The 26,573-nt window shown below is 40.7% G+C and overlaps 1 protein-coding gene across 1 annotated transcript in view; it reads left to right on the top strand.

Annotated features, from left to right (window-relative positions):
• The first annotated feature begins 15,561 nt into the window (after positions 1-15,561).
• The window catches only part of kcnip4a (potassium voltage-gated channel interacting protein 4a), a 144,151-nt gene continuing 133,139 nt past the window's right edge, over positions 15,562-26,573 (top strand). Inside the window, exon 1 of the mRNA XM_061913518.1 lies at positions 15,562-15,847. Coding sequence (XP_061769502.1) covers positions 15,763-15,847 — 85 coding nt within the window. The 5' untranslated portion in view covers positions 15,562-15,762. The remainder of the gene's footprint in view (positions 15,848-26,573) is intronic.

Below are 26,573 nucleotides of genomic sequence, written 5' to 3' on the forward strand. Positions count from 1 at the left end.
ATAAACAAGTTATTCAAATATAAATAAAGATTTCTACACACAGAAGTAATTATCAAAGTGCCCTCTTTGGGGATTGTAATAGAGATCCATCTGGATTCATCAACTTCATTCTAAACATTTCTTCACAAAAAAATAAATCTTTAACATCAATATGTAGGGAAAATGTCTACAAAAAACGGCAGGCGGTGTTGAACGTGGACCCCGACTTAAACAAGGTGAAAAACTTATTGGGGTGTTAGCATTTAGTAGTCAATTGCACGGAATATATACTGTACTGTGCAATCTACTAATAAAAGTCTCAATCAATCAATATTAGCACTTTATATGTAGAAAGCTTTTAAGAAACCATTCTGAGCCTTATCTTATTTAGTTTTTATATTTGTTATATATGTATGGACCCTGTGTGTATATGTATGTTATGCCATTGTTTACAAATTTGGTAAATAAATAACCAAAAAATGTACATTTTGTTATCTTACTGTACCGAAAATGAACCGAACCCTGACCTCTGAACCGAGGTACGTACCGAATCGAAATTTTTGTGTACCGTTACACCCCTATCACACACGCTAGGTGTGGCGAAATTATTCTCTGCATTTGACCCAGATGGGTCCCATTTTTATAGTCTTTGGTTTGAACTATAAACATTATTAAGCAGAATGAAAACTAAGTAGCTTAAATATAAAACGGAATTGTTTTCTTGCAGTGAAAAGTCTAAAAAATAAACACTGGTCATCTTTGTTCGCCCCAAAAATGCAATCCCTCTTTTTCAAGACCTGATTTTGTAAAATAATTTTTCAAACATTTTTTATTTTTCTGAAATTGGCCCAAATGTAAAACCACCTGCTGTTTTTGGAAAAAATATTTTTTAATCACAAAGGCAACACCGTGAGGCCCAGCGCCCGACCTATTTTTGCAAATTAATAGTAACCTACCTGAAAATGTTTAAGTCTGTTAACCCAGAACATTCGTGCTTTATTGTCCTACACTCGACAATATCTCTTGGACGTCGGAATTCAACGAACCGACATCTTTATAGCTGACTTGCAACTTCCCGTTGATCGCTCGGACACTGGGAGATCTCACCAGAGCGAGGCCGGCTGCGAGAGCGTATAGCCCGCACCCAGAATGTAAACAAAGGAGGGGGATGCGAGGGGGATGCCCGCTAAGCTAAGGCTAACGCCGAACCAGCTATCGCTCCCTTCCATCTTCCTCGCTAATGTGCGTTCTCTGGTGAATATAATGGATAAACTGCGGCTGCGGATCATCAACAACAACTGGACTAAGGACAGCAAATTGATTATTTTCACCGAAGCCTGGCTTAATAGCGGCATACCCGACATCGACTATCGAGCTAACCGGACGTAGCATCCACAGAGCGGACCGATCAGCTGATGACTCGGGGGAGACCAGAGGTGGGGGTCTGTGTGTTTTATGTACACAAATCATGGTGCACAGAGAGTCATTGCTTTGCTGATGTGAAATAACTTGTGGTTAAATGTAGACCTTTCTACCAACCTACAGTTTACAGCGACCATAGTGATAGCAGCCTACCTCCCTTCAGATGCTAATGCTAAGTTAGCAATGAAACAACTATATGCTTGCATTAGCAACCAGTAGGACATACACTTTCAGTTAGCCTTTATTGTTGCTGGAGACTTCAACCACTCCAACTTAAAGTCTGTACTCCCTAAATTTTACCAACATGTCTCCTGTCCTACCAGAGGAGACAGGACACTGGACCTTGTCTATACCAACATTGCTGAGGCTTACAAAGCCTCCCCCACTCCATCAGATCATCTCTCTTTATTCCTGATCCCCAAGTACACACCGCTGATCAGATGTGTGAAACTATCATTCAGGATAATCAAAGTGTGGCCTGAGGGAGCAGATTCTGAGCTTGCAGAACCAGTTTGAGCAGACTGACTGGCGCTTGTTTGCCTCTGTGTACCCAGGACTACCATATCGACATCAACCTCTACAATTCCTCCGTTGTAGATTACGTAAACACCAACATCGATGATGTTACCACCCTCAAACGGATAACCACGCCCCCTAACCAGAAGCCGTGGATGAACAGAGAGGTAAGTCAACTGCTAAAGGCGCGTGACAACGCTTTTAGATCTTGTGACAAGCAGGCCTACTGTTCTGCCAGTGCCAACCTGAACAAGGGAATTAACCGGGCCAAGCAGAACCACAAGCTGAGGGGAGAGGAGCACTTTACAAACTCTGACCTCCGACGCATGTGGCAGGGCATCCAGGCCATCACGGATTATAAACCCTCCAGCAAATCTCCCCCAACCACCGACGCCTCCCTGCCGGAAGAGCTCAATAGCCTCTTTGCTCGTTTCCGCAGAGACAACCAGGAGAATGCCATCAAGACTGCTCTCCCTGCTGACCTCCAACCCCTCACTCTCTTCCCCACTGAGGTGTGTGCAGCACTGAGCTGAACGAATGCATGCAAAGCAGCTAGCCCTGATGTGTGCTCAGGAACTGTGCTGAGCAGCAAGTTACCGTGGTGCTAACTGACATCTTCAACCTGTCACTAGCTCAGGCAGTTGTCCCAGCATGCTTCAAGACCACCTCCGTCATGCCAGTGCCGAAACACTTCTCCGCAGTGAGCCTCAACAACATCGGCCCCGTCGCACTCACCCCCATCATGATGAAGTGCTTCGAGTGGCTGGTCCTGGCTTACCTCAAAGATGGAATTCCCCCTCACTGGATAAAAATCAGTTTGCCTACCGTGAGAACTTGAGCACCTAGGACGCCATCTCCTCAGCTCGACACTCTGCTTTCTTCCACCTGGATTAGAGCAACACCCACGAGAATGCTGTTCAACTACAGCTCAGCATTCAACCCCATCAACCCATTTCAACTCATATCCAAACTTGGTGCCCTCACGGAAACCAAGGAGCTGGACATCAACCCCTCTGTCTGCAACTGGATACTGGACTTCCTAATAAACAGACTCCAGTTTGTTAGGTTAGATCACCTCCTCCATCCTCTCCCTAAACTCTGGTGTCCCACAGGGCTGTGTGCTGATACCCCTCCTCTACTCCCTCTTCACCTACAACGACACTACTGTGCACGGAACCAACACCATTAAGTTTGCAAACGACACAACGGTGGTGGGCCTCATCAGGAACAACGATGAGTCGACCTACAGGGAAGAGATCCAGCACCTGGTGACTTGGTGTGCCAACAACAACCTGGGACTCAACACCAAGAAAATCAAAGTTCTCATCATGGACTTCAGGAAGACTAGAGCTGGTGTGCACGCCCCCGTCTTTATCAATGGGACGGAGGTCAAGCGAGTCACCCGCTTCAAAGACACCTTTCACCTCAACCATGGACTGCTTTCCCCCACTGCCCTCCGGGAGGCGCTACAGGAATCTCCGCTCCAGGACCAGCAGGCTCAGTAACAGTTTCTACCCCTCCAGCTGTCATCTCTCTGAACTCTGCACCATGCTGACAACCTCCTTGATCTGAACTCTATTTATACATTTGCATTTAACCCTATAGCCGTATGATGGCATGTACTCATTGCTGCATAAACTGTATGTACTCTGATCTATATATACTTTTACTATATCACATCAGTCTGAGCATACCTGCTTACCTGTATATACTATATCTATACATATTACTATTCTCACTAATTATACCTGTTTAAGATTTGTTTAGCATACCACTCAGTTCACTCCTATTCATGTAGACATACCCTATTTAATCACCCGTACATTGTATATTACATTGTATATCACTGCTGCACTTTACTGTTTTTTGCACTTAGGTTGGATGCCAAACTTATTTTCACTGTACTTGCACTGCGCAATGACAATAAAACGAATCTAAAATGTGAATATCTACTGTCTATAGGTATGTGTAAACGTATATTTGTGTATATGTATATATTTGTTAGTGTATATGTATATATGTTTGTGTATATGTATATATGTTTGTGTATAGGTTTTGATTATAAGATATGCCTGAATATAGAATATATAGGACATTTATTTTACTGGCCCCAATACAAGGGAAACTTGGATATGACCCCCACCCCTCATTTTTAAGACTTGCTTTTGGAAAAATATTAACACAATATTGAAGAAAAATGGGACCGACATTCAGGAAAAAATTGTGAATATAAAATAGTTTTCTTTATGTCGAGATACATTGTGGATATTACGTAAGACACTTTGTCCTTTTTGAGGCACTTTTTCCAGTGGTTCTCTGTGTTGTGGGTGCATTTCACAAGGTCACTAGTGTGTGCAAGTGATAGGAAGAAAAGCTCTGACTCACTGTGGGGGTCAGAAGTCATTTGCCGCCTTCTGTTGGTTTATATACGAATATATAAATCTCGACATGAGTATAGGATGAATTGTAACGTTTTTCCTTGTTTTTTTTCTCTTCTAGCGTTACCACATTCTTTTTAGTTTTACTGAGATTTAAAGATGGTATGTTTTTGTCAAACCAACACCTTTTTTTTAATTCATGTTTTCTGTTATTTGTATTGGCTCGTGTGTGCTCTCCTGAACAAAACGGGGTCGTGTTGTCTGCAAATATTACTAGCTTTAAGTCTTTTGTAACTTTACAAATGTTTATATAGAGATACAATTATTTTGGTCCCCAAATATGGGTAGCATGCTTTGCTAATGCTATACAAAAGCAAATTACAAATATTATATTATAGCCTGCGAGTCAAATCCAAACAAGTTTGTCTTTTAAATGATTTAAAAAGGTTTTCCATCTTCGCTTGCCTCTTCCATGGCATTGGCAAAGGACTCTGCCCCCTATTTCTTTGGCATGGCTGCTGCTCGAATTCCACTGAGAATGAAACGCAGCGCCTTGGCTTATGCACAAACAAACATAATTAAAGCAACAATATTTAATATGGCCATAGTCAAATCTTTGTAGAATGGAGCTATGCGATGTCCCGGAGGACAAATATGTTGGATTTTTATGCTCATCAGTATGCAGTTTGAGATTAATTTCTTAATTAACTGAATAAAGTGTATCTGATTGCATTTGAAAAAACAAAAAAGATCCCATCAGTGTAAAGTATGGGTCCTTAACAACCAAGTCTTCTTTTAAAATAGCTACTTGATTCCCGTCAAATGTCAACATATATGAATGTGTTTAGGAACCAGACCATTAATAATAAACTATAGCAGTACAGAGTTACTGTTTATAGCACACATCGTATAAATTCAATCTACATCGTCCGCCTCCGACGTTATCTGACCTCCTCGCGTAAGACGGCCATTCGTCATAAGTGAAGCTTTAGTGTGTCTTTAAAGAGCCCGGCCGACCTCGCGGTGAAAGTAAATACAGGAGGGCTGACACTCTCCAGATCAGAGCTGACTCAAAGTGAGCAATGATGCCGAGGAAGACCAGTGGTTAATGTTAACCTACTGTAATGTGTAAAGTGATGGCAATGAGCAAAAGTGTGATGTTAACCGTAGAACCAGAAATGGTGGCTCAGAGTCGTTGCTAACATGTAGCTGGCTAAGGCCCTGTCTACATTAAGCCGGATAAATCCTTTTTAAACGAATCATTATATAGCCTAAGCATCGTGTCAGCCCCACTTAACCATCATTTAAGGTCCTCCTCCCAGGATTATTTTTTACACGGCTAAGTGCGTCGTGTATTTCTTGAATCTCTGGCTCTTAGCTTTGTATGGACTCATCGATCGTTTACAAACTGAGTTCGGAACGGAAGTGACGCCAGAAAGGCCGGGCCCGACGCAGGAACTGACATCAGAACGCGCCACAGCCAGCTTCATAACAACCTGTAAACACTCCAAAGATGGAGGTGAGTCATCCGGACATGCCGTGTTTCTCCTTCCTCTACATGTACAGACACTTGTGGGAATCACACATGAATACCTTTTTAAGAAAACGCGATTGCAGCTATTTGGGATACAACACTTCTCAGACGGCCAGAGACCTTTCGAATGTCCTGGTCAGCTGTGATTCTACTTGGCGAAAGACTTTGCCCATGTGTCGAAAGAGAGACAACAAGAATGTGGGCTCCCGTGGATGTGCTAAAAAAAGGTAGCGTGTGCTTTGTATTACCTCACCGACTAGGGAATACTACGGCAAACATTGAATGCATTTGGACTGTCTTAGTCCGTCTAAGTTCTAAGACTGTCTTTGACCATCTAAGTCCAGAGTACATAAAGTCACCAAAAACGAATGGCCAATGAAGGTGAAGGCAAAAAAGATGAGTGTCCTGACCAGATATCTAGATCCCTAGATTGATGTAAAATTTTATTTATCACATTGTTTTTCATGTGTCCATTTAAAGACTTGATTGATTTATGATGACTCAGGTGTGATTCACTATAATAGGGCCCCACAGCACACTGGATTCCAGTTAATTGAAATACCACAACACTGGATATTGTTCAGATAAGTTGCATTTAATTTAAGAACTTGCACATGAAGTGGGCATTTTCCGCGCATGCGTACTAGGTCGCGTTGCACTGGTGGTTGGGGGGGCGGGTGGGGATTGGTCTTAAGTGTGTGTGTGTGTGTGTGTGTGTGTGTACACACACACACACACGTGTTAGGTGGGGTTTACCCTGGATGTAGAAGGGGGCCTTAATAAATGTCGGTCAAGTGTCTGCAAAGGGTGAGTCGTAAACCCTGGAACGCATACCTAATTTGATAAAGGAGGAACAAAAGTCACTTCTTCAATGTTGTTTTTGAACACTTTACTCTTTGTGTAGTTACTGTTTAACTCCGATGTGTAAATCCACTTTACATGATGTCCTACGGGGACAAAATATTTGGAATTGGAACACCTTGAAAGTTTGTTTGTTTGACTTTGGGGCTCATACAATATTTAGGAATGGGTACCAAATTCAAAACTTTTTTTTAAAAACATACCAACTAAGTTCTACCTGTACCATCACGTATTGATTTACAAAAAATCAAAGTGAACTGATCTCAACACTTTCCACCTGAAGAAGCTCTTATAGTATTTGGTTAAATATTTCCCAAAGTTTCCATGTACCGTATTTTTCGGAGTATAAGTCCCTCTGAAGTATAAGTTGCAACTGCCAAAAATGCATAATAAAGAAGGAAAAAAACGAAAGTCACATTTTTGGGGAAAATTTATTTGATAAAACCCAACACCAAGAATAAACATTTGAAAGACAATTTAAAATAAATAAAGAATAGTGAACAACAGGCTGAATAAATGTACATTATATGACTCATAAATAACCAACTGAGAAGGTGCCTAGTATGTTAACGTAACATATTATGGTAAGAGTAGAACATGCTATACCTTTACCAAACAATCTGTCACTCCTAATCGCTTAATCCCACGAAATTTTATACGTCTAGTCTCTTACGTGAATGAGCTAAATATTTTATATTTTACGGTAATGTGTTAATTTCACACAAGTCGCTCTTCAGTATAAGTCGCACCCCTGGCCAAACTATGAAAAAAACTGTGACTTATAATCCGAAAAATACGGTAGTGTTTGTGTTGTTTGAGCTTTAAGCCTTACTGCAAGTTTTCCTTGCTTCTTCAATTTTGCACGACTGGACGAGTTTCCTTATCGGCGTCTCGTTTGGGGGCAGACAGCGTTGTGCAGATAGAGGTAAGCGTCACTGACAGTGATACACAGCCTGGCACACACTGCCACTCTTGCACTTTTGCAGGGAACAGGATTACAGTATACCGCCTGTATGTCTGTTACCTTTTTTTTTTAACATATACCTTTCATACGGCTGCAAAAAGAATAGGGAGCGCATACAAATGCAGGACGACAGGATCTTAATGTGAGGAGGCATCTCATATGCTTTTCTCTAGCAGAGCCCCCAGGGAGCGCTTGTGTTAACATCTGATGTCATAAGCAATTCATTACACTCGTCGGGTATTGACCCGCAAGGCACTTATCTGCAGTGGCGCCCCCGCGTTCTCTCCGCCACCTTTCACCTCTTTTTCACAAATAAAAAAGGCTGAAAGAGCTTCCTATATGGCAAAGAGCTCCTCGTCTCTTTTATTACACTCTAACCATTAGTTTTTCGCACACTCTTGGCATTCTCTCGATGAGCTTCAAGAGGTAGTCACCGGACATGGTTTTCACTTCACAGGTGTGCTTGAAGCTCATTTAGAGAATGCCTAGAGTGTGCAAAGCAGTAATCGGAGCAAAGGGTGGCTATTTTGAAGAAACTGGAATATAAAATATGTTTTCAGCTATTTAACCTTTTTTTGTTACGTACATAACTCCACACATGTTTATTCAGTGACAATCTACAATGTAAATAGTCATGAAAATAAACATATTGAGGAAAATGTGTGTCCCAACTTTTGGCCTGTACTGTGCAACTATGTATAAATCTGTATATCTCAAAACTACCCTCTACCTAAGTGAGTCTTTTCTTCCTGTCACTCACACAACAATGACAGAGAGAGGAGTCATTCTGTCTTTGTTTTTGGCTTAAAGGGGAACTGCACTTATTTGGGAATTTTGCCTACCGTTTGCACTCATTATGAAAGACATGAAGATGGAAATATTTTTTTAATGCATTCTAAATATTGAATTAATGCAATCAAAAGTCCGCTTACAATGAAGTTTATAGTAGCCACTCTTTTCTTAAAAAAAACAAACATTGCAAACTGTACAATGTCTGCTAGGATGTTCCTATATTCCCATGTAGATGAAGAATGACTCATAATCCTTGCGACAAAAAGGGAGGTGGAGTAAATTGCCTTTGTGTTATTCTCGCCATTTCCGGGTCTAATTTGGTTGTCGAAGTGTTCCAACTTGTTGGAGTACGTCCTAAGGTATCTCATGTCTAGGTGAGAAGCATGATATATGATCTAAAATAAACTCTCACAAGCAGAAGAAGCGGCTTACCACTCAAAGACGTAAACATTACACACAAGCTCGCGATCACAGCGCCGCTATAGTTTGTCTGCGTTAGCGCTTGTAATAACAATATCACTAATAGTTGGTTAATATTCAAATCACAAATTGTAAATAGAGTATTGTTGGCGCTTTTCGGATGTTGTTTATTGGGTTTTATGTGTGGAATAGTGGACCTCGGCTATAAGGAGACTTTTATTTACATTTACATTTATTCACAAGTTAGAATGCATTAAATAAAACATGTCATATCTTTCATATTGATTGTGAACGTCTTTTGATTCAGGGTTATCCAATAATTAGCTTACTTGACATTTTCCCAACCTTTTAGATGTGTAGGAATGGAACTCTGAGTCTCCACAGGTCACCTGACAAGAGAGAAAACTATTTTAGGGGGGTCATTTAATCTCTAATGGGCATAAGACATCTAGTGTGTCAACAAATTGCGTCTTTGTAAACGCCACCCAGCCCACTCTTTGGAGCGCTTCTTTGACTTTCAGCATGTGTGCGACCCCATCACCTCACACCTCACATTCTGTTTGTCATCCATGTGACCATTAGGGATGGACATGAAATTCTCCACCATAATGGCGCTAGTGCTAACGTAAACGTAGTAACCAGACTGAAAAAATGAAGTAGATGTACTGTAGGTGCCTTGTTTTGGTGCTAATTTAGTGGTATTCATACTATAATAACATAATGATCCTTCATGACAGTTTGGACTGAGGGTTATTAATATACTGTTTTGACGTAATTTCCGTTCCCAGCGGTCTTCTAGTTTACACTGTGTGTGTTCCCCCTGTCTCCCACTGAGCAGTGAGTCCTACACCTTTACTTGATTGGCAATCAGAACACACCTCTCCCTGGTTCCCAATCAGGATGCTTCAAATGCCAGCCCTGTTATTCTGGGCAGGGGCTATCTCGTCTTTGTTTTGTGGCAATGCTACTAATAGTGTTTGCTTTCTGTGCACTCCCTAGCTGCACACGTTTTTGTTTTGTGCTAGGAAATTACCTGCACGCCGTCTCCTGTCTCGGCTTCCTAAGGTCACGTTGCAAACAACTCAAAATATATATACCGTATTTTCGGACTATAAGTTGCAGTTTTTTTCATAGTTTGGCCAGGGGTGCAACTTATACTCAGGAGTGACTTAAGTGTGAAATTAACACATTACCATAGATAATCAAATAATATTTAGCTCATTCACGTAAGAGACCAGACGTATAAGATTTCATGGGATTTAGCGGTTAGGAGTGACAGATTGTTTGGTAAACGTATTGTATGTTCTATATCCATCCATCCATCCATTTACTACCGCTTATTCCCTTTGGGGTCTATCTCAGCTACAATTGGGCGGAAGGCAGGGTACAACCTGGACGAGTTGCCACCTCATCGCAGGGCCATCATTTTCTATATGTTATAGTTATTTGAATGACTTACCATATGTTACGTTAACATACCAGGCACCTTCTCCGTTGGTTATTTATGCGTCATATAACATACACTGATTCACCCTGTTGTTCACTATTCTTTATTTATTTTAAATTGCCTTTCAAATGTCTATTCCTGGTCTTGGGTTTTATCAAATAAATTTCCCCCAAAAATGCGACTTATACTCCAGTGCGACTTATGTTTTTTTCCTTCTTTTATTATGCATTTTCGGCAGGTGCGACTTATACTCCGAAAAATACGGTACTTATACCTACAAAAAGTGGGTAGAAGTACGGCCGAGTTACCAATAGTGATGGTGTTACGCTTGAGTTCTTCATCTGCACTAACGATGGTGCGTGTCTGGCTAAAATTACTTGGTTAAAACGCTCACGCTCTTGGTTGTACTTCACTTTTAAAAGATGCAGATGCACCATCTGCAGTGAAATGTTTGAAGGTGATTTTGTAGTATAGTAAGCAACGTTTTGCTCAACGTATACCTTGGTCTATAATCAATAAGTAAATTAAACTAACAAAAAATGAAAGTGAACTGGATATTTTTTTGGGGATAAATTGCCAAGTCTGGCATGGCGTAGTGGGTAGAGCGGCCGGCCAGAAACCTGAGGGTTGCGGGTCCGCTTCCCACCTATTTACATCCCAAAAATTGCTGCCGTTGTGTCCTTGGGCAGGACACTTCACCCTTTGCCCCCGGTGCCGCTCACACTGGTGAATGAATGATGAATGAATGATAGGTGGTGGTCGAAGGGGCCGTAGGCGCAAACTGGCAGCCACGCTTCCGTCAGTCTACCCCAGGGCATCTGTGGCTACTGATGTAGCTTACCACCACCAGCTGTGAATGTATGTCGAGTCCTACTTCTCTGTGAGCGCTTTGAGTGTTTAGAAAAGCGCGATATAAATCTAAATCTAAGTTATCTCTTGCTTTCAAAGTTTAATAGATTTCACTCTTTGCATCCCTACTAGCACTTTTCGTTCAGTAGCAGAATTAAATGGATAGTGAACTCTCTTGTTAGCCACCCACCATCTGCCTTTGTGAGTGGAGGTGGGACTGTCAACCAAATAAACACCCGACCCAGTTTTTCCAAGTGGGGAAAATCTGCATTTCACAGAGGTGTGATTTTTGTCAACACCGATTTAACAGTGCATTTTATATTTGTTTGTGTACTTGGTTATTAATGAAAAATATGATTGTTTTTTTTCTTTTATTTTTTTGAAACCTATGCTTTGAACCATAAGGCTTACCAACGATGCGGATTAATTAAGGGTTTAGAACTTTTTTAGTGATGTTTCTTCGCTAACGGCCATGTTTTGTATTCAAAAAATACTTTTCATATTCCACCGACAGACCCTGATAAAGTTTATCATTGTTTGTGCTATGGCAGCATCTTTTGGAAGAATTCGCTCACTGCAGATGCTGCGGGTTAAAAATGTATTCTGTTTCATGCCTCAAACCGGAAGTACAACTGTCCATAGCATTTCTGTTCAAAAGGATTCTTCATTAATCACTCCAAGCAACGTTTAAGTTTTACAATATAGCTAAAACAATTGTAACTTACTAAACCGTCCCATGTGAGATGTCTGTAGGAATGTTTTCATGCATATTTGTACGTACTATCGTAATGTAATCAAGATAGCGTAGTTAGCATTAGTGAATATGTTAAGAGTGTCTCTGTTAGTTTTAACTTACAATGGCATGCTTTTTGTATTGTTTCAGTTTCGTAAATTCACCAAAAGGTGCCCGTGGAATTATTATTATCTCTTTAGCTGATTGGAGAGCTAGCTTCCACAGCTGGTGTGTCCATGACGATGACTTGTGGTTTTTTAGTCAACTGTTTTACTGCCGTGTGACAGGCAGCGTTTGGTAACAATTAAGGTATGTAACTATACATTTACAAATTTCTCATTTCACAATGTATTTATCAGTGGCTTATAGTCTGGTGCGGCTAATATATCCATCCATCCATTTTCTACCGCTTGTCCCTCTATGGGTCGCGGGGGTGACTAGAGCCTATCCCAGCTGCATTTAGGGGGAAGGCAGTGTACACCCTGGACAAGTCACCAACTCATTGCAAGGCCAACACAGAGACAACACTCACATTCAATAACTAAGGCCAATTTAGTGTTGCCAATCAACCTATCCCCAGGTGCATGACTTTGAAAGTGGGAAGAAGCAGGAGTACCCGCAGGGAACCCACGCAGAGAACATGCAAACTCACAGAGAAAGACCCCAAACCTGGTGATCAAACCCAGGACCTTCTTATTTGGAGGCACCAGCACTAACCCTCTGGCACCGTGTTGCCCCGGTTAATATGTGAAAACGTTTTTATTCTAAAATTTGGTGGTTGTGGCCTAGATACCGGTGTACTCTATTGTGTGGAAAATACAGTACATTAGTGCTTAAATTTGTGTCACAAGACTGATGAACATATATTTTATTTGCAAAAAATAATTTTGGGTTCAATACGTCCAGCAAAATTTCAGCCCAGACCTAGCTAAATGTATGTTTTATGTAGGATGAACTGGCAAACATAATGATATATTTGAACAAATGATCAATTTCTGCTCTAATTGTGAGTAATATTACTTACTATAGTATGCTGTAAAATCTTGATTTGTTTTTTACATTTACTGTCCTGTGCTATTGTTATAATAATATGCATGTTAGATAGGTGAATGTATTATAGTCATGCATACATCCATCCATTTGCGCGGGGGGTGCAGTCGCCACCTCATCACAAGGCAAACACAGACAGACAACATTCACAGTCACATTCACACACTAGGGCCCATTTAGTGTGTCCAATCAACCTATCCCCAGTTGCATGTTTTTGGAAGTGGGAGGAAGCCGGAGTACCCGTAGGGAACCTAGGCAGTCATGGGGATAACATGCATACTCCACACAGAAAGAGCCAGAGTCCGGAATCGAAGTCAGGACCTTCGTATTATGAGGCACACACACTAACCCTTGTACTAACGTTAATAACACTGGAGTTTTAACTTGCCTTTCTGCTTAACTTGCATGTCACAAAATCCAATAAAATTAAATTGTTAGGTTTTGAATAAAATGCGTATGTTTTCAACTTTTAAAGTACCGGTTTGGGACCTGCTTAGTTAAATACTGATTTTGCATTGGTATCAGATAATCATTTGCATATCAATCTACCCAAATATATGGAAATTCTGCAAAAGTCAATGTAAAGTCCACACTCAACCTGATGTATTACAAAGAGGGATGTAGAGAAGTTAAAGGGACGTGTGTACGGTAACAAAAACGCACAACGTATGATTTAATCGAATTACTTCCTCTGCATTCCAATACAGCAAAGATATGATGGCATGTACTGTATGTGTAAACTCAAATATTGCACACATGGCTAATGTTGTGACAGTCCTAATTTATTTTTCACTTTTTAACTTGGCACTAAAATATACCGTATTTCCTTGAATAGCCGCCGCGCATGTAACATGCGCCTGCCTTGAATTACTGCCGGGTCAAACTCTCTCCCCAAATTTATTAGCGCATGCTTACTTTTACCGCCGGGTCAAAGTCGTGACGTCACGAGTGACGCTTTCACTGTCGTCATTTTCAAAATGGTGGAGGTTTTTTTTTTTTTTGCTTTTACTATGTGTAAACCAGGGGTCTTGTTCCACAGCCATACAGATCACACTGATGGTTGTGATATAAAACAACTTTAACACTCTTACTAATATGCGCCACACTCTGTGAAGGCGCGTGTATAATATAGCCAAGAGTCATGGATGCATTGGAATTCTGGGTAATTCTTATGTTGCGTTTATAATGTGTTAGAGCGCCAATGTTCTCCAGAAATGTTTGGTGTGGGTTCACAGAGTGTGTCGCATATTAGTAAGAGTGTTAAAGTTGTTTATAGCACAACCATCAGTGTAAAAGGTATGGCTGTTGACCAGGTATGCATTGCAATCTCGTATGAGAAGCAGCGATATGCATGTGTCCGGCCGACACGCAGAGAGCATGGTGTAAAGGTAGGCGCGTTGTAGAGCAGTGGTACCCAACCACCGGGCCGCGGCCGCAGAAGAATTTTCTTTATTTTTTTCTTTTTATCACACTCAATTTTTTACTGCATGCCATTGGTAAGCGCAGGGGTGAGGAGGTTTTATAATTATTAGCGCCTGCTTACTTTTACCGGATGCCTTCAATAAGCGCAGGAGTGAGAAGAGGTTTTAAATTAATTAGTGCCCCGGCGGCTATTCAAGGAAATACGGTAATTGCAGTTAAATGTTGTATTGGGTGTCTTGGCAAGTAATGTAAAAGCAGCAACTATTAAATGCCTCTTTTAATAGAGCTGATTAGAGGTGGCTCAGCACATAAAACAAGCGTGTCAATAATCAAGCCCTGATTAAAAAGCTGGGATGCACGCTGCAAATATTAGCAGCTTAGCATCATCACTCACCGGTGGCTCACTGGCCGCAACAGGAATATTAAACCAGCAACAGGACACTTTGCTGAGATAGTAGAAAGCAGCATAATGTCCGATTTTAAAAGCCTTTCTTTGGCTGAAATGAAAGAAACGTTCATTTTCAAATGAAAAGTCTGGGCTTAGGGCCCGTAGACAATTACAGCCAAAATCATCATGGAGCTTTGCCATAAGACAAACACCACCGCAAGAATCACAGGGATTGAGAAAAAAAATCTGCTTTGTGTCAGATTCCATTTTGCTGCAGTGCGACTGTCTTTTAGCTCGCTCAAATAATAACACATACAGCTTAATATCTTTGTTATATCCTCCAATGTGTTGTCCTAATGACTCAACAGCTTGTAAGTGAGGGATCTTCTGATTAAAAGCTATTAAGAAAGCAGTGCCATAGCAACATGGGGATTTAATTTGTTTAGCGTGATTGACTTTTGATTGGCCTCACTGACAAGATAGGAGCACACTGCAACAATCAAAGATCCTACAGGAAGGAGAGCTGTTGTGTTTTTGGGAATCTTCAGCAAAAAATACTAGTCAGTCCCAAGTTTGATATCATTCACATTGTGCCACCAGTTTGCTCCATGGTAATTATCTCCCATTGTTTTCCACTTCTGCAGCACTTTAATAATCATCCTTCCTTTTGTTCCTCCTCTGCATTTACTGTTCATCTCTCTCCTCCTCCTCCTCTTGGGCCATCAGGCCACGCCTCCACGGCAACAGTCAGCAGTGATGGTAAAACATCCACAGATGGTGACAAGTAGAGCAAGAGGAGCGCTCACTACCAGCCTAAGTGTGCATGCGTGAGGTTGAGTCCGGGGTGGGGAGAGAGAGGCTAGGACGCGAGGTAGCAAGGGGAAGAAAGAAAAGTTTCCCGGCTCAAAAGGATACAAAGCTTTACGCTGGAGCCACTCACTCACGATCCGCTGACGGCGCCGCAGCAGGAGCAAACGGGACTTTGTCGACTCTCTGCGCAGGTCAAGATGAGCTGCAGGAAAAGGTGCAAGCGGGAGATTTTCAAGTTCGCCCAGTACATGTTCCGTCTTGTCACCGGCTCACTGAACACTGGTAAGACCACCTTCTCGGTGACTTTAATTCAGCCAAAAAAACGACTTAAGCAATGAGAGAATGTTGCTGCAGAGCAGTGACATGGAACTGGTGACCCAAATGTGTGCAGTGGACGACATCAGACCAGCCCGACAGTTCGTTTCAGAACTTCGGCGCGGCCTAACATTTTTTAAATTCATTCCAAATTACCGCAGAGCTCTTGACACGTTGACCAGTTTTATTTGCAGTAGGTTTCCAAAACAGCGCTCTCACATTTTTAAAATAACTTTAATTAGTGATTCTATCAATAGAGGGCAAACAACACCAAAATGTTATGTTCCATTGAAAATATAAAACATTACACACAACGCTTATAAATCTTATCAAAATGTTTTAGTATGACTTTGGTAAGCAATGAAACCGCACCACTTGATGGATTGTACTGTGCTTCAACATACGAGTGTGTGTATGCTGATCTTTATTTGGGATCTGCATAAGTCCTGAAAAATTGCACGCGTCCACCTTTGTAGTCGATAAGCTTCATCTTTTCCTCTATCTTCTTGCTATGGGACATTCATCCTCCGCTGTTGCCATTTATATTACTGTATAAAGTAGCGTAACGTTCTAACTTATGGTAAACACCCCATGAAAGCGCTAAAACATACCGGTGTAGTGAGTTTACATTATTCACCCTAGAAACTTTAGTTATTAGACAGTTCTAATCGGACGTTTTTTCACAGGACACATTTGTTGTCGCACTAGGAGATGCTGCTCCGTTATTGATTTAAGTAAAGTCTGAATGTTATTAAAACAGTTAGGTCCATCTTTTTACACTTTTTCCGCTCCCGTCCTTGCACGCTACACCGCTACAACAAAGATGACTGGGAGAAGGCGCTGCCGAAGGTGAGCACATTAACGTGGGCTGTCCACGTTAATTCGGACAGCCCACAAAACTGTGCATCCGGAAGCGACTGTCAGAAAGCGGCTTTATGATGATTTGTAAAACATAATCAATGCAACATTTTGAGCAAAGAACCACCATTATATGTTATGTAGACCACAAAGAAGTGTTTTACATTTAGAAAAAATATATATAATATGACACCTTTAGTGCGGCCTATAATCTGGTGCACCTTTTGTATGAAAATAGACCTGACTAGACTCGCTCATCGGCGGTGCGCCTTATGGTCCGGAAAATACGGTACATGTGCATTGGGCCGATGAGACTAAAGAGAAGACCGACTGCTTGGATGTTACTGACGTCACGTCCAGCTCACATCCCATCAATTAAAGATGCGTGGTGGTCAAGCTAGCTCTATTCTCAATAGGTACTCGGCGCCACTTTGCCTTTTTAAAAGAAACAATGCCCTATGCTCATGTTTTCAGCTGTACGAATCGTTCAAATCACGAAAAGGATAAATGTTCAGAGTTCCTTGAGAGGTCATCAAAAAGGGCAGAATAGTGCAAGATTTTACGGAACTACGACGAGAAAAGCCTGCAGAGTAAAAGAAGGCATGAGTTTGCGGTGATCACTTTGTTAAAGGTTTGTTTGGTATACTTGACGTTAATTATTTTCCATTGAAGTATTATCTTGATATTTTTTGTATTTCTTAAACACGTTTGCTACGAGTGTTTCGTATAGCAACAACTCGGCGATTTAAAAAAAAAAAAAAAAAAATCAAATGTGAGCAACACCTAAAAGATTTAAGCTTTTCTCAAAGGCAACAATCATAAATGAGGCTTTCAGCACATACACAATGTTGACGACGATAGTAATATTTCAATAAAGACGGGGAAAAAACATGTACTGTTGTTGCAACAGCAACAACAAACATCGATGGATGCTAGTGTTGTCCCGATACCAATATTTTGGTACCGGTACCAAAATGTGCTTTGATACTTTTCTAAATAAAGAGGACCACAAAATTCGCTTTGTTTACAAAAAATATTAAGGTACATTAAACTTTCTTATTGCAAGTTTGCCCTTAAATAAAATGGTGAACATACAAGACAACTTGTCTTTTATTAGTAAGCAAACAAAGGCTTCTAATTTAGTCTGTTGACTTATGCAGTAAAACATTATTTTCCATTCTATTATTTTGTCAACATTATTAAGGACAAGTGGTAGAAAATTAATTATTAATCTACTTATTCATTTACTGTTAATATCTGCTTACTTTCTCTTAACATGTTCTTTCTACACTTCTGTTAAAATGTAATCATTTATTTTTATGTTGTTTGGATGCTTTACATTAGTTTTGGATGATACCACAAATTTGGGTATCTGATACCAAGTCGTTACAGGATCATACATTGGTCATATTCAAAGTCCTCTTGTGTCCAGGGACATATTTCCTGGGTTTATAAACGTATAATATCTTTTTTTTTTAAACGACAAAGTTTTGCCAAAAAATGACGACGTAATAATAGTAGTATCGACTAGATACGCTCCTGTACTTGGTATCATTACAGTGGATGTTAGGTGTAGATCCACCAATGGCGTTTGTTTACATTTTGATGCCGGTGCGCTACGGTGTGTAGTGAAGCATGTTTAGCTATTCCTCGTCCTGCAGCGATGATTCTTGTAAGAAACTTACTTTGTCACCATGGAGGCGAGGATTGATTTAGAAGTAGCTAAAATACTGCCGACTGCGGATGAACTTCAGCTAGCTAGCTAGCAATGTCTTAAAGCACTTCTTCCTGAGGGCTTTTCAGTGTTATAGCTTCATCTTTATTTTTAGTGTTTAAACAAAAATGCGTCTGTTCTCCCTCTTCTGTCTACACACTGTCTGCTTGTAAGTACTCTGTGATTGTGCGCTGCCGAACATGCTCCTCTGCTTGTAAACCAGCAATGACATGACAATGGGGGGTGCAGGACCGGTACTTTTTAGAGATGGAATAGTACCGAATATGATTCCTTAGTATCGCGGTACTAAATACTGGTGTACCGCGCAACCCGAGTAGACCCAAAGTTAAATCATGAAATGCAACCTTATCTGAGCAAAACGATGCATATTTATCCGGGAGAGTCTTGATACCAATTTCTTTGACCCAGTCACACACAGACATTGCTGACTTCCAAGTTTTCATCTGTTTTGTCGTGTAGAATAGCATCTGGAGCACAAGATAGTTTGACATGTCTAGGAATGCGACCGACGGGTGATCATTAATACCACTCAACATTTTTTTTTTCATAAAGTATAGATATCTCTTCCCTTGCATCGTTTTGATTTTTTTTTTTTTTTGCTTGTATCTGCTTTTTGCAGAAATATTTAAGCATATTTTGTATTCCGATATTTCGCGCACTGCTTTCTGTACAACAGCCATCTTAGCTTAGTTGACCACCACGGTTTTTCACTTCCGGGAATAAGTCACGTGACGGAATAAAAGCATTAGAGTACATGTCTGTGGCATTGTGTTAGGTCTGCTTTATTGCAGCACTTTGGCAGAACTGCTAAGTCTTCCACATTCTCCGGGAGACTCCCAGATATTGCCCAGGTCTACAAACAAAATCTCCCGGATTGTGATGTTTTTGTGTGGTTATAAGATATTGTAACATTAGACCGGCCGCTGAAAGGATGACCACAAAACATACACAACCGTCTCACCAAACAGCATACTTTCAGGACAGATTTAATTACTCTCAAACTGTAGGAAAATGCTAAATAAAAGGTAATATACAGTACTTCTCACCAGTTTAAAAAACAAACAAAAAACATCCACCTATGTGAGTGCAGTTGTAAAAAAAAATATATTTAAGTTCACATAAAAACATTTTCATAGGCAGTTATGCAAATTTTTTCCCAACCGGAAAAAACAACCACAGATAACTTCAACTTAGTGAAATGTTATTAGATCTGCAATGGCATGTGTATTATCTTTTTATCGGCACACAGGAGTCATATCCCAGATAAACACCTGCGATCCATCCTGAGAGTCAACAGCATAGAACCTTGACCCAATTATGAATGAAGTCGTTGCCAAGTATCAAGGTTAGACAAAAGTGTATAAAGGAAATCCACTGTGTTACAAACACCAAATGTTGGCAGTTCTGTAACTATACATAACTAATAATTAAAAAAAAAAGGTTGTTTGATTGCTTTTCATTGGTTGACACTTTTCACCTATTCAGTGGCCTAGTGGTTAGTGTCCGCCCTGAGATCGGTAGGTTGTGATTTCAAACCCCGGCCGAGTCATACCAAAGACTATAAAAATGGGACCCATTGCCTTCCTGCTTGGCACTCAGCATCAAGGGTTGGAATTGGGGGTTAAATCACCATAAATGATTCCTGGGCGCGGCACCGCTGCTGCCCACTGCTCCCCTCACCTCCCAGGGGGTGATTAAGGGGGATGGGTCAAATGCAGAGAACAAATTTCACCACACCGTGTGTGTGTGTGTGTGTGTGTGTGTGTGTGTGTGTGTGTGTGTGTGTGTGTGTGTGTGTGTGTGTGTGAGACAATCATTGGTACTTTAACTTTTAACTTATTAGTAGATTGCACACTACAGTACATATTCAGTAAAATTGACCACTAAATGGTAACACCCGAATACGTTTTTCAACTTTTTAGGTCGGGGTCCACGTTAATCAATTCATGGTAGAAATATATACTATCATCATAATACAGTCATCACACAAGGTAATCCTCAGAGTATATGCATTGAACTATTTACAATCTAGGGGGTGGGATGTGGAGGGGGGGGTTAGGTTGCTATCAGCATATTGCAGTCATCATACAAGTTTATCATCTGAGAAATGGACTTTGAAACAGTGTAGGTCTGACTTCGTAAGATATGTACAGCGAGCAGTGAGCTCAGAAAGCATAAGAACAAGTATATACTGTACATTTACTTATATACATTTGATTATTTACAATCCGGGGAGGTGGGATGTGGTGGCTGGAGGGTGTTAGTCTAGGGTTGTAGTTGCCTGGAGGTGTTTTAGTGCAGTTTTGAAGGAGGGTAGAGATGCACTTTCTTTAACACCTGTTGGGAGTGCATTTCATATTGATGTGGCAAAGAAGGAGAATGAGTTAAGTCCTTTGTTAGATCGGAATCTGGGTTTAACGTGGTTTATGGAGCTCCCCCTGGTGTTGTGGTTATGGCGGTCATTTACGTTATGGAAGTAGCGGATTTCACAGACTGGGCTCAGTGCAAGTTGTTTTACTCTGTCCACCCTGAGCCTGCCCACTTTGGAGAAGTACAAACCCAGTTTCCATATGAGTTGGGAAATTGTGTTGGATGTAAATATAAATGGAATACAATGATTTGCAAATCCTTTTCAACCCATATTCAATTGAATGAACTACAAAGACAAGATATTTGATGTTCAAACTCATAAACTTTATTTGTTTTTGCAAATAATAATTACCTTCGAATTTCATGGCTGCAACACGTGCCAAAGTAGTTGGGAAAGGACATGTTCACCACTGTGTTACATTACCTTTTCTTTTAACAACCCTCAATAAATGTTTGGGAACTGAGGAAACTAATTGTTGAAGCTTTGAAAGTGGAATTATTTCCCATTCTTGTTTTATGTAGAGCTTCAGTCGTTCAACACTCCGGGGTCTCCGCTGTCGCATTTTACGCTTCATAATGCGCCACACTGGTCTGCAGGTGAGCCAGGAAAGTACCCACACTCTTTTATTACGAACCCACGCTGTTGTAACACATTGCTTGGCATTGTTTTGCTGAAATAAGCAGGGGCGTCCATGATAACGTTGCTTGGATGACAACATATGTTGCTCCAAAACCTGTATGGACCTTTCAGCATTAATGGTACCTTTTTTAAATGTGTAAGTTACCCATGCCTTGGGGACTAATACACCCCCATACAATCACAGATGCTGGATTTTGAACTTTGCGCCTATAACAATCCGAATGGTTATTTTCCTCTTTGTTCCGGAGGACACCATGTCCTCTGTTTCCAAATATAATTTGAAATGTGGACTCGTCAGACCACAGAACACCTTTCCACTTTGCATCAGTCCATCTTAGTTGAGCTCGGGCCCAGCCAAGCCGGCGGCGTTTTAGGGTATTGTTGATAAATGGGTTTTGCTTTGCATAGTAGAGTTTTAACTTGCACTTACAGATGTAGCGACCAACTGTAGTTACTGACAGTGGTTTTCTGAAGTGTTGCTGAGCCCATGTGGTGATATCCTTTACACACTGATGTCGGTGTTTGTTGCAGTACTGCTTGAGGGATCAAAGGTCCGTAAGATCATCGCTTGCGTGCAGTGCTTTCTCCAGATTCTCTGAAGTTTTTGATTATTTTACGGACCATGGATGGTAAAATCCCTAAATTCCTTGCAATAACTCGTTGAGAAATGTTGTTCTAAAACTGTTCAAAAATTTGCTTGCAAAGTGGTGACCCTCACCCCATCCTTGTTTGTGAATTACTTAGCATTTCATGGAAGCTGCTTTTATGCCCTATCATGGCACCCACCTGTTACCAATTAGCCTGCACACCTGTTGGATGTTCCATATAACTGTTTGATGAGCATTCCTCAACTTTATCAGTATTTAATGCCACCTTTCCCAACTTCTTTGTCACGTGTTGCTGGCATAAAATTTTAAAGTTAATAATTACTTGCAAAAAAAAAAATGTTTATCAGTTTGAACATCAAATATGTTGTCTTTGTAGTATATTCAACTGAATATGGGTTGAAATTGATTTGCAAATCATTGTATTCCGTTTATATTTACATCCAACACAATTTCCCAACTAATATGGAAACAGGGTTTGTAGGGAGGAGTGAGGTGTGATCTGGAGTGGAGGTCTAGAAGTAAGTGTTGTGCTGGTATATGGCTGGGCTATCAAACTGGTGCCCCAAGGGCCAAATCCCGTCTAAATTCAGTTTAAAATTTGGGAGAAGAACATTTTTGCAGCAAGTTCCTTCAACTTGGACCACATTGAAAAATCATTGCATTGAAATTTCAGGTCTGTACAGTATGACCAATTTACAAGCATTTGCGACAAAAAATAGATGGTAAGACTAGAAAACATAAAAAATTTGAGCACATGCAAATCCGGAATTCGACCCTTTCATTGTCATTTTGCTCCTAATGATAAATCTATAAAAAGATAATCAAATAGAATAAGATTTGGGGAAAATAAAATTGTTGTCAGAAGACCTTGCTGGCAGGATACCAACCCTCATCGCATATGCTCCGTGTAGACGTGATCACGTATACACCGCATCACTGCTCTCGTGACATGGTCGCCTAGTTGCTAGCAGATCAACTTGCAAGTCACTGCGGATTTTGTCTCAACAACCTAAAGATAGGAACTTGATAGTAAATAAAGTTTCTACTGGTAAATGTTGTGCTTATTTATGTCAGTTGTGTTTTAACGTTTCGGGGACGTCCTGGAATGAAATGAGTAAACATAATTTGTTGACGGTGTAGCGGTTGGCTATGACTTGGGGTGGTACTTTAGCAGTGGTGTGCCCTCAGGCCAGCAAGGCCTTCTCTGTTGGCCTAACATAACCAGAAATCATGATCATAATTACAAATAAAAGTATTTTTGATTTACTTTTCCTAAATATCTAAAATTATTCATGTTCTCTTCATGTCATATTATGCTCCTTCCAGTGCTGTTGTTTTTAGGTTATAGTCTTTATCCAATCAGAATTCAGCTAGCTTATGTTGCCATGCTGTACCAAGTCTGGCCGAGGCCTCCAGAATCAACAATGCGGGCGTCCGTATACTGTAAGCAAACAGGGACATACAGTAATACTGCTGCAATAGCCAAACAGATCACAAGGTGTCAGTAAGGCCTTCTAGTTGGCCTAAGGCAGATATATATTGTGATGTTATGTGGTTAGTAGCAAAAGAACTCCATTACCCAGCATGCCACAGTACTGCAAAGCATGCGCAGTAGCCCCGTTTAGGTTGAATTTAGTCATGCCGGAGTGTGGAGTAGACTTTAAGAAGTCAGCCAACACGCCTTGTCTGCATCTTTTATGATTAGACAAGACATTACATATTTGCAAGGCCGTTTTCAAGAAGGATATTTAAAGAGAAACTACATCTTGTGTGACGATGTCGACCCACCCCGGCAGCTCGAAAGGGTTTTACAAATTGTAAGTTCAGATTTTTTATGTCTTAAATTTTTCACGTTTAATACGTTTTTTGCAATTTTAATTTTGACAGTACCACATAAGATATGTTTAATTACTGATGCGGGTTTATTGATTTTTAAATGCGCCAGAAAATAACCAGTTTTTTACACTGTTGGTGGTGATTCAATGCCCAGTAGATGTCTTCCTGTATAGTATTTCTCCAGCTATAGTAATGTGGTGACATAAATGATGGTATTTTGAGAGGTAATCATTGAAGTCGGACATCACTGAAGGCCTAGGTGGGAAACGCACGGCCCGCCACTGAACTTTAGAGACATGGATGGGAAGTGACGAGTGTTGTGAGGGTTAAAGGTTGTTTGAGAGTTGTGAGGAAAATACGAGACAGAGTCTGAACTTGTTGGAAAGGAAAGCTGCAGTTTTCTGAAATTAAGAACACTGGGAATCGTGCTTTTATTCCTTGGAATGTTGCAATAATATACTTTCACGTCACGTAGCTTACGTCCCCTCTGACAGCATCTTGCTTGATTTATAATTCTTCTGTGGAAGGTGAGCACCAGACGTGTGCGACCTGTGCGCATAGGAGATAGAATAGTGGTTTATGGTTTATTTTGAACATGCATACAATTACAACATAGTATATCACAATGTTTAGTTTCTCTTGTCAACAAGGAAGTAAGCAGGTAAACTTCCACTGAAGATGAAGATAAAGGCTGTTTTTGCTGGTCAGCAGGCAAGTCACTTCAACAGACCAAAAAAAAAAGTTTATTTATCAAAATGAAGAATTCAGGATTAATGGCTTCATTAAGCACATTTTGTATTGCACAGCTTTTTGAAGCTATGTTTGAAGCATGATATAGTATGTTCCCCGGGAAACACTTGTTTTTCTACTACTTGTCCGTCTTGAGGTCACAGGGGTGCTGGAGCCTTTCCCAGCTGCACTCGGAAGGAAGGCGAGGTCCACCCTGGACAAGTCGCCAACGCATCGCAGGGCCAACACAGCACTGCCCTAAAACGGTATTTTCATTTTTCACACCAAGTCCGTCATTGTCCACATCCTGTGTGCGTCTGAAATGTTAGTGGGAGATTTAAGCTTGTCTAGTTACGTGCTGTCACTAGTATTAGCCGATTATTACATTTAATTTATTGATGTCATGTCAAAATACAAAAGTCAAAACCAGTGAAGTTGGCATGTTCTGTAAATGGTAAATAAAAACAGAATACAATGATCTACAAATCATTTTCAACTTATATTCAATGAAATACACTGCAAAGACATATTTAATGTTCGAACTGAGAAACTTGTTTTTTTTTTGCAAATCATTAATTTACTCTTTAATGGCAGCAACACATGGCAAAAAAGTTGGCACAGGGGCCTTTTTACCACATAGCTTGCCATTTTCTTGTTGAAATAAGCAGGGGCGTCCATGATAACGTTGCTTGGTTGGCAACATATGTTGCTCCAAAACCTGTATGTACCTTTCAACATTAATGGTGCCTTCACAGATGTGTAAGATACCCATGCCTTGGGCACTAATACACCCCTACACCGTCACAGATGCTGGCTTTTGAACTTTAAGCCTAGAACAATCCGGATGGTTCTTTTCCTCTTTGGCCCGGAGGACACGACATCCACAGTTTCCAGAAACAATTTGAAATGTGGACTTGTCAAACCACGGAACACTTTTCCACTTTACATCAGTCCATCTGAGATGAGCTCAGGCCCAGCATAGCCGGCGGCATTTCTGGGTGTTGTTGATACGTGGGTTTGGCTTTGCATAGTAGAGTTTTAACTTGCACTTACAGTTGTAGCGACCAACTGTAGTTACTGACAGTGGTTTTCTGAAGTTTTCCTTAGCCCATGTGGTGATATCCTTTACACAATTTCGCTTTTTGATGCAGTACAGCCTGAGGGATCAAAGGTCATGGGCTTAGCCACTTGCATGCAGTGATTTCTCCAGATTCTCCGAACATTTTGATGATATATACATACCGTAGATGGTAGATGGACTTCACTGTGTGTGTGCGCGTGTGCGTGAAGTGTGAATGCTGACTTTCATGCATGAAATATTCAGTGTTTGTCAATGGAGTACTGTACAAACAGAACATGACCTGATACTGAAGGAGGCCCCCTGTGATGTCACCATGTGACACCACAAGTGGATAGTTCCCAGCCCCTAAAGTTGAACTATACATTACACTACACATTATACATGTTTACACAGGGGAGAGTCTGTCAAACTTGTATTCGTCATGTCTAAAAGAAACAAATGTTATGCTGCAAGTTGAGCAATGCGCAGGGAGAATATTATTTTACTATATATAAGGGGAATATAAGTGGGAGATTGGAGATTGCCTTATCGTCACGCTCCATCTCGGCAGCATTAGTATTGGCAGAATAATTAATTGGTCCAAATGTGAGTGAAAGCGATGGACTGGAAATGATGCACGAGATGAAGACGTCGCATGTCTTCCTTACGTTAAATTAATGCATGGATTTATTACTGTAAAGCAGTTTGTGACTGCAGCAGTAAAGCTGTAGTAAGTAATTCTGGATTTAAATCGCACAATAAACTAGGAATAAATGGATGGATGGATGAACAGGAGTACATGTTTCTTAAAGCAAATTAGGACTGTTGACGTTGGCCATTGAATGACAACAGACCGA

The sequence above is a fragment of the Nerophis ophidion genome, linkage group LG10, assembly GCF_033978795.1.
Source record: "Nerophis ophidion isolate RoL-2023_Sa linkage group LG10, RoL_Noph_v1.0, whole genome shotgun sequence".
Taxonomy (NCBI): Eukaryota; Metazoa; Chordata; class Actinopteri; order Syngnathiformes; family Syngnathidae; genus Nerophis; species Nerophis ophidion.